This window comes from Neoarius graeffei, chromosome 16 (assembly GCF_027579695.1).
Source record: "Neoarius graeffei isolate fNeoGra1 chromosome 16, fNeoGra1.pri, whole genome shotgun sequence".
Lineage (NCBI taxonomy): Eukaryota > Metazoa > Chordata > Actinopteri > Siluriformes > Ariidae > Neoarius > Neoarius graeffei.
Window position 1 is genome coordinate 45262260 of NC_083584.1, and position 13521 is coordinate 45275780.

At 42.8% G+C, this 13521-nt stretch overlaps 1 protein-coding gene across 4 annotated transcripts in view; it reads right to left on the minus strand.

The window, feature by feature from the left end:
* sdk1a (sidekick cell adhesion molecule 1a) overlaps window positions 1-13521 on the minus strand; it is a 539170-nt gene that overhangs the window by 84436 nt on the left and 441213 nt on the right. For all 4 annotated transcript variants that reach the window (XM_060943068.1, XM_060943067.1, XM_060943066.1 and 1 more), the window contains 5 exons: window positions 13383-13481; window positions 11377-11568; window positions 10351-10472; window positions 4845-4954; window positions 1702-1852 (listed from right to left, as the gene is read on the minus strand). In XM_060943068.1, the coding sequence (XP_060799051.1) occupies window positions 1702-1852; window positions 4845-4954; window positions 10351-10472; window positions 11377-11568; window positions 13383-13481 (674 nt within the window). The remainder of the gene's footprint in view (window positions 1-1701; window positions 1853-4844; window positions 4955-10350; window positions 10473-11376; window positions 11569-13382; window positions 13482-13521) is intronic.

The following is a 13521-nucleotide window of genomic DNA, read 5'->3' on the forward strand; positions in this document are numbered from 1 at the left end:
CACCAAAGGGTTAAGCAGGATTGTGCAAAACCTAACAACCCGATTTCCATGAAACTTGGTGGAAGGGTGTAGCATGGGCCAAGGAAGAACCTGTTACATTTTGGAATGGATCCGAGTCACAGGGCAGATCCACAAGTTTATTTTCCCTTTCGCTAAGATTGTGAGATACCAAACCACATCTTACAAAAAGTTAAATAATGACAAAACATAACCAATGTAGAAATATGATGACTCCATATTACAATCCCCATTCACTGGTATCACTAATCCTCTGGGATACACATGCAGGCACATAATTCTAATAATTTGGGAAATATATTCAGATATACAGTATAAAGGGGTTGCGGTTGCAAATTTGCATATCAGAGAAGAGTTGATTATTGTCCTTGGCGGAGAGCTGTGCTCCACTGCTTAAAGCTATACAGCCTTTCAATTTCATAAACTCGGTGAAATTTAGTTCCCTCTGAAATTTGGTCATTGTGATATACGTTTATTTTTGTAATATCTCACAAAATATCAGGCTATCCTATGGCTGGGAAGTTATTTAATTTGAAAGGATTCCCGAGCAAATAATGTGCATGAAATCGCTCGCTTCGCGAAGTCAAGCAGACAGAGGAAGTCCGTGTGCTCATGCGCAGGTTTACCTTCTTCTTTTCCTCCTCTTTTGGGTTTTACGGCAGCTGGCATCCAGTGTTGCATTACCTTGACCGTGCACTAACAGTTACATCATTCTGTCGCTAAACGAACAGCTGATCACACCGAGGCGCTCGCTGACTGCCGATATTTATTAGCTTGGTCCTGCGTTTCCTTTCCTTCACAATATAACGTCTTTTCTTCTCACTTTACGTTACTGTAGTCAGTCGTTCATGTTTCATTTGCTTCCTCCATTTTTCTCTCCTGTTTCAAATTTGTATCCCACAATGCCTTGTGTGAACAGGGAAAGTCCACCATGTGATGCATGGCGTAGTATCTTCAATTGGGTCATACTGAAGCAGGAAAAAATATCGGAGAATTTAGAGCCACCTGGCCCTAAATTCATTAATTGTTCTATTTAAAAAAAAACCTATTAAAATTGGAAGTCTGTGATTCAAATTCAGTAGCTTTCGGTCCACTAAACAAAAATAATTGGGTGTCAGGGGAAATTCTTTTTATGACCTACACTTGAAAAATCTGAAAGGCAGTCTAGCTTTAAGATTAGAAAAAGGTAATTTTGGCACAAATCATCAAACACAAGTACAATTCTGGTTCAAAGAATGTTTAAAAAAATACCACTGAGCTGATGGGTTTTTTAATGCCACATCCCCAGTGCCAGCACATTTGTTTCTGACCATGAAAGTAGCAAACTGGCAAAAACCCATTTACACCCAACCAAATTTTTGGCAGCCTGCTGGCTTCATACCAGAAAATTATACTTCTGCCAAACTAAAGTGCTAATGCTTTTTTTCAATATATCCTGACATTCCCTTGCCATTTCCCCTTTGTGAGGATCCCCATCACTTCATTTCAAGGCCCCACACACACACACACACACACACACACACACACACACACACACACACACACACACACACACTTCTCCTCACCCTTGTAGCTTCTTGGTGAAACAGACCTTCTGAGTTATGAGAGACAGTAAATGAGGATGTGTTTAAAAAACACAGCATGTGAAATTGGCAGAACACAAAGTGAGGAGCTTGTACGTACCACCCAGCGGAACCACACACTGGTCTCACTGGCCGTACGGACGCTCACGCTGCTGGGAGCGACATCAGGAGGAGCCTGAAGAGTCTGGATCACCCGAGATGGCTCACTCGCCTCGCTTGAGCCCACGATGTTCACCTGACGCATGCGGAACCTGCAGCAACACACAGAAAAAGTCCTGATAAACCAGTGCTTAAAAAAAAAAGAAACAGGGTATGAGACAGGGCCCTCATTCTTTTTCATGAGAAATAAATAACTAAAAGATTCAATGTGCTATTAACAAATGGCTTGAAGTACAGTGGTGCTTGAAAGTTTGTGAACCCTTTAGAATTTTCTATATTTCTGCATAAACATGACCTAAAACAACATCAGATTTTCACACAAGTCCTAAAAGTAGATAAAGAGAACCCAGTTAAACAAATGAGACAAAAATATTATACTTGGTCATTTATTTATTAAGGAAAATGATCTAATATTACATATCTGTGAGTGGCAAAAGTATGTGAACCTCTAGGATTAGCAGTTAATTTGAAGGTGAAATTAGAGTCAGGTGTTTTCAATCAATGGGATGACAATCAGGTGTGAGTGGGCACCCTGTTTTATTTAAAGAACAGGGATCTATCAAAGTCTGATCTTCACAACACATGTTTGTGGAAGTGTATCATGGCACGAACAAAGGAGATTTCTGAGGACCTCAGAAAAAGCGTTGTTGATGCTCATCAGGCTGGAAAAGGTTACAAAACCATCTCTAAAGAGTTTGGACTCCACCAATCCACAGTCAGACAGATTGTGTACAAATGGAGGAAATTCAGGACCATTGTTACCCTCCCCAGGAGTGGTCAACCAACAAAGATCACTTCAGAAGCAAGGCGTGTAATAGTAGACGAGGTCACAAAGGACCCCAGGGTAACTTCTAAGTAACTGAAGGCCTCTCTCACATTGGCTAATGTTAATGTTCATGAGTCCACCATCAGGAGAACACTGAACAACAATGGTGTGCATGGCAGGGTTGCAAGGAGAAAGCCACTGCTCTCCAGAAAGAACATTACTGCTCATCTTCAGTTTGCTAAAGATCATGTGGACAAGCCAGAAGGCTATTGGAAAAATGTTTTGTGGACAGATAAGAGCAAAATAGAACTTTTTGGTTTAAATGAGAAGCATTATGTTTGGAGAAAGGAAAACACTGCATTCCAACATAAGAACCTTATCCCATCTGTGAAATATGGTAGTGGTAGTATCATGGTTTGGGCCTGTTTTGCTGCATCTGGGCCAGGACGGCTTGCCATCATTGATGGAACAATGAATTCTGAATTATACCAGCAAATTCTCTAAAGGAAAATGTCAGGACATCTGTACATTGCATCTCAAGAGAAGGTGGGTCATGCAGCTAGACAACAACCCTCAGCACACAAGTCGTTCTACCAAAGAATGGTTAAAGAAGAATAAAGTTCATGTTTTGGAATGTCCAAGTCAAAGTCCTGACCTTAATCCAATTGAAATGTTGTGGAAGGACCTGAAGCGAACAGTTCATGTGAGGAAACCCACCAACATCCCGGAGTTGAAGCTGTTCTGTACAGAGGAATGGGCTAAAATTCCTCCAAGCCGGTGTGCAGGACTGATCAACAGTTACCGCAAACGTTTAGTTGCAGTTATTGCTGCACAAGGGGGTCACACCAGATACTGAAAGCAAAGGTTCACATACTTTTGCCACTCACAGATATGTAATATTGGATCATTTTCCTCAATAAATAAATGACCAAGTATAATATTTTTTGTCTCATTTGTTTAACTGGGTTCTCTTTATCTACTTTTAGGACTTGTGTGAAAATCTGATGATGTTTTCGGTCATATTTATGCAGAAATATAGAAAATTCTAAAGGGTTCACAAATTTTCAAGCACCACTGTAGATTTTTTTTTAACTTTAGGGGAACCACAAATGCGATCACAAGAAGAAAAAAAAACAGGTGAATAAAGTCTGGAGCTAATTTTTAAAATTTCTAGAAATAGGTTTAATAATATGGCGGCACTGTGGTGTAGTGGTTAGCGCTGTCGCCTCACAGCAAGAAGGTCCGGGTTCGAGCCCTGTGGCCGGTGAGGGACTTTCTGTGTGGAGTTTGCATGTTCTCCCCGTGTCCGCATGGGTTTCCTCCGGGTGCTCCGGTTTCCCCCACAGTCCAAAGACATGCAGGTTAGGTTAACTGGTGACTCTAAATTGACCGTAGGTGTGAATGTGAGTGTGAATGGTTGTCTGTGTCTATGTGTCAGCCCTGTGATGACCTGGCGACTTGTCCAGGGTGTACCCCGCCTTTCGCCCGTAGTCAGCTGGGATAGGCTCCAGCTTGCCTGCGACCCTGTAGAACAGGATAAAGTGGCTAGAGATAATGAGATGAGATGAGGTTTAATAATCATCAGCAGTGTTTGAGAAGGCACATGTGACATCTAAGGGTGGGTATAATAAAAATGAATGAGGTGGATTATTTTCTCAATAATTTATTATTTTCAATGTTTTTCCCCCCCAAAATGAGACTAGACGTAAATAAACACATCCTCCAACAAACAACAGAGCAATAAGTTTTTTCCCTTTTCCTTATCGTGTGTGTGTGTGTGCATATTATTGCTGCATGCCTCCACAATGAGACTCCATGCTATAAGGGTCAATAACAGTACCGGTATTTCATAACAGTACTGGCGAGTTACTGGTGGGTAGTTAAATGACTCTGAACCTTCCCATTCAATATCTGTACCAGCAGTCATGGTTACAGGGTAAAAAGCACTGATTACGGTAGAAATGAAACAGCTGTTTAGGCAGCAGAAGCGCTCAGGCACTAGGAGCCTCATTTTAATTGCTTATTTGTGCACTTAGCATAAACTGTGAATGTATTTATTTATTTATTTATTTATGAGGTCCTTTTTGAAAATCATGTATCATGAAAAAGTTCTCTATTATTTATTATTATTATTTTATCAAGCAGTCAAACAAATGACTCCAACATGCATAAGTTCTGACACAAATTGCAGAGATGAGGAAAGGCATAAAGATGCTATAGTTTATCACACGCTGATGGTGAGGAAAACAAACACCACAACTGTAGTAGCATGGTAAATCAGGAAGGGTTCTTGGATTGTGGTGGGTGTTGTTACTGACCTGTAGTGTGTAAATGGAGTCAGGTTAGGCACCTCCAGGACCTGAGCTTCTGGATCATTCTCCTTCTCATACAGCACCTTCCATTCTTCTTCTTCGCCAGTGCTGCCCACCTGCACACCATATGTTCATATTAAATAAAAAAATGATCAATATAGTCATGGTTGGTTGGTTATCTACATGTTTTTCCCACCTCTATGTGGGGTCGATATGGACAGGGTTGATTGGGTAGGGTTAAGGACCTTGCCCAAGGGTCCAACAGTGACAGCCCAGTGGTGCCAGGGCTTGAATCCCTGAACTTCTGATGTTACCATCCATCCATCCATTATCTGTAACTGCTTATCCTTTGCAGGGTCGCGGGCAAGCTGGAGCCTATCCCAGCTGACTATGGGTGAGAGGCAGGGTACACCCTGGACAAGTCTCCAGGTCATCGCAGGGCTGACACATAGAGACACACAACCATTCACACTCACATTCATACCTACAGTCAATTTAGAGCCACCAATTAACCTAACCTGCATGTCTTTGGACTGTGGAGGAAACCGGAGCACCCGGAGGAAACCCACACAGACACGGGGAGAACATGCAAACTCCACACAGAAAGGCTCCCATCGGCCACTGGGCTTGAACCCAGGACCTTCTTGCTGTGAGGCAACAGTGCTGACCACTACACCACCGTGCTGCCATAATAATAATCAATTATTATTATTATTATTATTATTATTATACCAACTGAATGCTTGCTTGGAGGTAGGGGAGGTACCTAAATGGATGACGAAAGGAAGGACACTGCTCTTTGTCAAAAAGATCCCAGCTTAGGAAGTGACGCCAGCAATTATAAGCCGATAACGTGCCTATCACTAATGTGGAAACTCCTCACCGGGATGATTGCGGAAGATGTGTACTGCTTTATGGATGACATGGATCTCCTTCCAGAGGAGTAAAAAGGCACACGAAAAAGTTTGAGAGGAGAACACGACCTCCTGTTCATTGACAAAATGATCATGAAGAGTGTGAGGGCTGGCAAGAAGAACCTACTCATGGCCTGGACTGACTACCGAAAGGCATATGACATGCTCCCCCACTCCTGGATAAAGGAGTGCTTAGATATGTTTGGGATAGTACCGAACATAAAGAGCCTGCTGTTTAAGAGCATGGAGGATTGGAGAACTGAGCTCCACTCAATGTCCACGCCAATTGGAGAAGTCAAGATCAACAGAGGCATTTTTCAAGGGGATGCCTAACTGCCTTTGCTGTTTGTGGTCTCACTCATCCCACTAAGCCTACTCCTAAGGAAGACTAGTGATGGATATGACCTCAGTGGAGAAAAGGTTAACCATTTACTCTATATGGATGACCTTAAACTCTATGCAAAGTCAGAAAAAAGGCCTGGAATCTCTTGTGAACACTGTCCGGATATTTAGTACAGATGTGGGCATGGACTTTGGAGTCACGAAATGCGCCAAGCTTGTTATAAAGAGAGGGAGGATATCCGATGCAGAAGGAATCCAGCTCCCAGATGGGACAGAGATCAAGAACCTGGAAAGGGGAGCAAGCTACAAACACCTCGGAGTGCTTGAGGCAGATGAATTCCAACGAGATGAAATGAAGAGGATCCTGACGAAAGAATACCTCAGGAGAGTCCGTAAGCTGCTACAGTCCAAAATAGACGGGGCAAATGTCATTAGTGGTGTCAACACCTGGGCAGTTTCCTTGATGAGATATTCAGCCATCTTTATTGACTGGACGGAGGCGAAGTGGCCAAGTGGTTAGAGCGCTTGACCACTAAGCGAACGGTCCCCGGTTCGAGCCTCGGCTCGACGGGGATCTGGGGCTCGCTCCCTGTCCACCCAGCAGTGAATGGGGACCTGGTGGAAACACTGGGGGAAGTAAGGCAGCGAGGAAAGGAACTGGCCACCCTACCTCACTATGCCGATGGCCCAGGACAAGTGCGCTCTCTAACAGGCACTCCCCCAATGTACAAATCGTATATGGGACCCTCTCTTCTTCTTCATTGACTGGACCCGAGAAGAGCTTAGGGTACTAGATCGGAAGACTAGGAAATACCTCACCATGTACAGTGCTTTCCATCCAAGGGATAGTGTTGCGCGGATCTATCTGCCAAGAAAAAGCAGTGGCAGGGGCCTGATTGTCATTGAGGACTGCATAGACCAGGCAGAAATTGGACTTATGACCTATGTAGTGGGGAGCAGTGAGAGACTGCCGACAGCAGCACGGGAAGGTATGCCTGGCTGTTGAAAGAACTGCAAGGAGTATAAGAAGAGAAAGTGCGAGGAACGGCTGAAGGAAGTCAGAGAGAACCAACTTCATGGCCAGTTTATGAGGGAGATGGATGGGATCACAAGCGAGAAAAGTTGGGTGTGGTTAGACAAAGATCATCTGAAAAAACACACCAAAGGACTGATCATGGCCGCACAGAGTCAGTCACTCAGAACTAATGCGATCAAGACCAAAATTGACAAGTCTCAGAAAGAATCCCTATGTAGACTGTGCAGGGGTAAGGATGAAACAGTGAACCACCTTCTAAGTGAATGCTCCAAGCTAGCACAGTCGGAGTACAAACGTAGACATGATAATGTAGCCAAGGCCATCCACTGGGATCTGTGTAAGCAATATGACATGAAATGCGAGGAGAAATGGTACGAACACAATCCCGAGCCAGTTATAGAGAACAGCCATGCGAAGGTATTGTGTGATTTTACAATCCAGACGGATAAGAGGCACCTGCACAACAGACCCGATATTGTGGTGATAGATAAGGACGAGAAAGTGTGTCACATCATTGATGTTGCTTGCCCAGGTGATAGTAGGATCGCGCTGAAGGAGGACGAGAAGATCGAGAAGTATTGTGATCTGGCTATAGAGATCAAGACCCTGTGGAAGATGAAGTTGTTATCAGCCCAATTGTTATAGGAGTGCTGGGTAGCTTCACCGACAGACTAGAAGGATATTTGAGCAAGATCCATGTAGGGTTGAAACCCTTTACTATGCAGAAGACTGTTCTGCTTGGATCAGCGAGGATCCTCCATAGGACCCTGGACTGCTGAGACTACTTGTTGTGGCCAGCACAGGACTCACCAGTACATATGTACAGTACTGTGAAGGAAATAATAATAATAATAATAATAATAATAAAGTCTACTGTTAAATAAACCAGAGTGTAGGTGAAGGTACAGCGCAGATTTAGGATACTGATTACAATTAGTCAGGTATGTGAGGCTAAAAAGACAATCTTGCAGTTTAAAGTGTTCACCATGCAGCACAGTACCAGATGTTTCTGGTACAATTCGGAAGTGCGAGCCAGGCCTGAACCAATCAAAGCTTGCAGCACTCAGAGAGATTTACGATGACCAATGGGGTGTACTGGATATGGTAAGCATTTATGCCAATGTGATCGATGTTTGACGCGTTCCACCTTATGCTAGTCACTGCTGCTGTATTTCATAGAGGGTGTGTACTCAGCAGCTCACACCCCTCCCTCTTTCTCCCTCTCACTCCCCTCTCTCCCTCTCTCCATCACTGACAGATTTCTGCAGCTGTAGATAACCCTGCCTCAATCAACTTAGCAATTCAAGTGGCGCTAGATGAAAGGCTGAGCATCCCTCTGCAAGTCAGGGGCCAGCGCCTGTCTTGAAGGTTAAGTCAATTACAAATTACAAGCCACTACTATAATTCAATCTATCATTACTTTTCCAGAAGTTGCCAGCAGCGTAAGTGGGGCGGACAGCAGCTCAAGTTTTTTCAGCATGCGTACCAAAACACAACTTGCCAAATGATGCACAGGATATTCACAAAGTCCTGTGATAACAGAGTAAGAATTCAAAATTGAGTCAAGTGCACATGCTGAGGAGTAGTATTCAGACCTCATATATAATTATGCACTTAAGCACTGCTGGAAAAAAAGAGGTGTGTCACAGTTACCTGCAATTCTGACCTTGGACACTATAGCCTATCCGTCTTGTAAAATATTGGCTTGAGAACGGAGCAGTGTCTAACAGTTTGATAGCACCACAATATGGTACACTGAAATGCATGTTTTGGGCTGTAAATACTTGCCATTCAAAGGCTATATAAAATGCACAAATACACTCACTGGCCACTTTAATAGGAACTTGTTCTTGATTCTAAGATCCCTGTTCTTGGCTGCAGGAGTGGAACCCAATGTGGTCTTCTGCTGTTGCCTGCTGAGATGCTTTTCTGCTCACCACGGTTGTAAAGAGTGATTATATGAGTTATTATATCCTTCCTGGCAGCTCAAACCAATCTGGCCATTTTCCTCTGACCTCTCTTATCAACAAGCATTTGGTTCCACCTACAGAACTGTTGCTCACTCAATGTTTTTTTTGTTTTTTTGCACCATTCTGTGTAAACTCTAGAGACTGTTGTGTGTGAAAACCCCAGGAGATCAGCAGTTTCTGAAATACTCAAACCAGTCCATCTGGCTCAAACCAACACCCATGCCACAGTGAAAATCACACTTCGAGATCACAATTTTTCCCGTTCTGATGTTTGAAGTGAACATTAACTGAAGCTCTTGATTTGTATCTGCAGGATTTGATGCATTGTGCTGCTGTCAAGGGATCGGCTGATTAGAGAACCGCATCAAACAGCAGGTGGATGGGTGCACGTGTAATAAACCAAAACGTTATGTTAATAATTTGACAAAATAAAAATTGTGAATTAAAAGAGCAATAAAATCGCATCATATCTTGTGACCGCATTTAATCATGCGCACACTTAACTGTAAATAAAATGAACATTTTTGGTGTCTTGTCCTGTCAGTGGCTGCAACACATCCACTGTACCTCGAGGCAATTATGCAAAATATTATGATGTGCTGGATCAAATGCTGTTTTATAAAAGCTGTCGAATGAGGGTGGAGTCCATATTGTTAAACTAAACAAGATCTGCACTGACTAATGTGATAAATGCACCTAAGACTATTCATGCTGCAATATATTGATGGCAATATAATAGACTCCTGCTTGCCTTGCTTGTCTTTTCTTTCATAAGACATCATCTTCACTGCGTCTTGCTTTTAGTATTACATTTGACAGCAAAGAAAAAAAAAAGAGCAAAGAAGTTCCTTCTTCAGTCTGCATTTTCTATGCCAGATTTCAACAGGGAATTTTAACTCTGTTATCCTAGGCAGGAGCTTGTGTTTAAAGAAGGCAATCTACTACTGAAAAACTCCTTCTCAGGCACCACCACCCAAGAAAAATCAGGCAACCTTGGAGGCATGAACCACATGTAGGTAATTTTAATAATCTCAATACCTGCGGACAGCATCTTAAATACCTGTGGAAGCCAAACTTTCCCCACGTAAATACTGATGCATCGTCTGAACTCAAATCGCCAACTCGGAGCATATTTTTCCATTTGTTATTATAACAGTTACAGATGACTAGATGCATCTTTCGACATACTTGACACACCTTGTAGTATTATACCCGAGATTGGAAAATGAAAAATGTCCTGAACCACTTACCTGTCCCTCCACAATCCATTTAGAGATGGATGTTTTCCCATCATCCCCTGCCCGGAATTTCAAAGTGGCAGATCGTGGGCTGATTTTGGAGATTTGGAGGTTTGTAGGGGGTCCAGGAAGTTCTGTAATTACAAAGAGCCATTATAAACCTTTTACTTCAAAGAAAATGACAGGAACCATTTAATAGAAGGAGTCAATCACTTCTGAACTATTTAGTTCATTGCATTATTTAATCGCTTCTGTGAACATCTTCAAATAAAATCAAGGCGATATATCACGAAGCCCTTCAAAACTCTTTTTCCTTCAAGTGCTGTGATAAAAAGGCTCGCGTTTAATTTTAAGAAACTTTGATGGAATTACTTCGGAATTCAATCAAATAACAGACAACAGCCGTGCATCTGTCTGAAATCCCCACTGAGCTTCATAGCTGTCTGTTCCTTTAATGTCTCACAATATGCCATTTATCAGAAGGCATTATGGCTCCAGCTTGGCATTTAGCCACTTAAACACGTGTCTCTTTTCTCTGAGAGAAAATCGGCTTCTGGAGTGGTTTAAGTGAATATTTCTCCTTTGCACCAGGGTTTGATTTATAAATGAGCATGTACAGGAACTTGCCAGCTTCTTAGTGGAAAAGCCAACATAAAAAATAATCATAACCACAAGCTGAGGATGACGAGCTCCAGATGAGTAACGCAAGTCCTGTTGTACAGTCTCATGAGGAAATGGCAGTTTAGTGTGGAGTAATTCTTTGTAATCAATGAGTGATTTTATACCCAAACTAAGGTGCTGTATAATGGGTAGGAAATCAGGTAAATGAGGCTGATTTGATACAGTACACTCATGTAGCACACATAATTAGGCAACTGTACAGTATGTTTATGCAAACACCTAATTTAATTTCAGAAATGCTCTGGTTATTATTACATCGGAATTGCGAATGTGTGTAAATGATCGCAGAGCCTGGAGAAAATCATCTGTGTTGAAACAAAGGTGCTGTTGGAGCTTTCTTTGTTGAAAGCATCTCACCTGGGGGCACACCAGAGGAAATAGTGGAAGACGAGAGTGTGCCCATGCCTGCACCAGTCATGGCTGCAACCTCTAAGGTGTAGGTGGTGAGAGAGGTGAGGCCGGTCACCTTGTACTCCAGTGTGCTATTGGACATGGTGCGCTCGACACGTGATTCCTTCTGCCCCTGTGCCTCCCAGGACAACAGGTAACCTGGAAAAAATAAAAACAAAACATGGTACAGGACAGCACTTTGACCCTGTTTATACTTGGTTTTAAAATGCGTTTTGGGTGGTCGGATCATAAGTAGACAGTGCTAGATCCAAGTGTAAACGACCACCAAGATGCATTCAAGACGCATTCACTAAAACCACTTGCCAAAATGGTCTGGGATGCATTTCACCACACATCATTTGTACCGTAAATGCTAATGCGTCCCTGAAAAGGAACGCATCAGTGCATCAATGCAGGAACTGGTGGTTGTTTTGATGACAGCGCGCCAACGCCCAAAACATGGAGAGGACCGAGCATAAACAAAGTGTAAACAAGGCCTTTGAGTCGTTGAGTCATAATCACTAACCAGCTAACAGCTTCTGGGAATAAGATCACTTCGAAATCCTCATTTCATGAACTCCAAAGTATGACAAATGCTTGCTTGGGTCCAGAGCAGAAAGGGAATTTTTCAGAGGCTCCGGTTAGAACTAAACAATTTTATAGTCTCTGCTGGTTGAGACGGGGGACTGACGGGTTCAGACCTTGGACCCTGTTACCTAACCTGGATCTAACGGAGACTAATAGCTAGCAGAGGTCCTGTGTAATTTGCTGTTTATTGGGAGTATTTTCCACCACAGTCAGCACTGTTTCCAATCACTGAATGTCCTGTTTCATTGAGGCACTCATAAATCAAGCTTTGCACCGAGACACCCGGCTTGAAAACAAGCATAAAGCATTCAAAGGGTACCCATGCTGTGTATACTGATATAGACAAGAGCCGTTCCTTCAAATGCGCTTCTAATCTCATCCGTCTCCGTGCCCTTAATCTACATTCAATGCCTTTCCTTCACAGGGGCTGTTTAATCTATGTCCAGTATCATCGTATTGCTCAAACATTCGTCTTCATCTCTTTTTCTCTCTATTGAGTGTGTGTGGGAGGAACTCTTTCATCTCACTGGATCCACAACATCTTTTGCCGAATAATGCAGAACACTGATTTTTTTTTTTTATGCATTTGAAATTTGTTCATTCCTGGTGGTAACTAGTAATCGTAAGATGAGATGCGCATACACACACACACACACACACACACACACACACACACACACACACACACACACACAGTTCTTTTCAGTGCAGAGTTTTTGGAACTGAATTGTTTCTGGTAACTGTCCTGAAAATTATAATACCATAAATGTAAATGTAATAACCACTTGGGTGGCATGGTGGTGCAGTGGTTAGCACTGTTGCCTCGCAGTAAGAAGGTTCTGGGTTCAAGCCCAGTAGCTGACTCGGACTTTTTTTGCGTGTGGAGTTTTTCTCCGTGGAGTCTGGCAAAGCTGCCACAGGCCTAGCAATCTGGCAGTAAATGAAGTGTGCTCACGATAGATGCAGACAACCTTGTAAGAGGCTAGCAACTGACAGGCCAGTTGGCCTACAGGGTGTTGCAATATAAATAAATAAATATCCTTTGTGTGAAAAACCAGTGAAGTGTTAAGCAGATGTATATGCATCTCACCTGTGCTTTGAAATGAACTGTTCGACTAGAGAGATGGAGAAAACTGATTTCATTTACACACAAAGAAATATCAATTAAAGAAATGAACGTTAAGCAGTGGTTTGGCTTTTCAAACGCAGCTTTAGTAATGTGAAAATATGCCAAGGGATTTTGGCTAGAAGGGGTGATGCTTAACTCATCCTGATGACTAAAATAAGGCTGGGCTTTTTCAAAGCATAAGCTTCCCAGGGGTACTGTACTGCAAGCAAGGAGCTGCTGTTTGACGTGGAAGCACAATATGTAGGACAAAACCTACCTGTAATGATTCCATTTTTCTCCACAGGCTCCTCCCAGCTGACACGCAGAGACGTGTCTAGGATTTCAGTAAAGCTCAGACGTCCTACAGGGCCTGGAACTGAGGTGTACACACACACACACACACACACACACACACA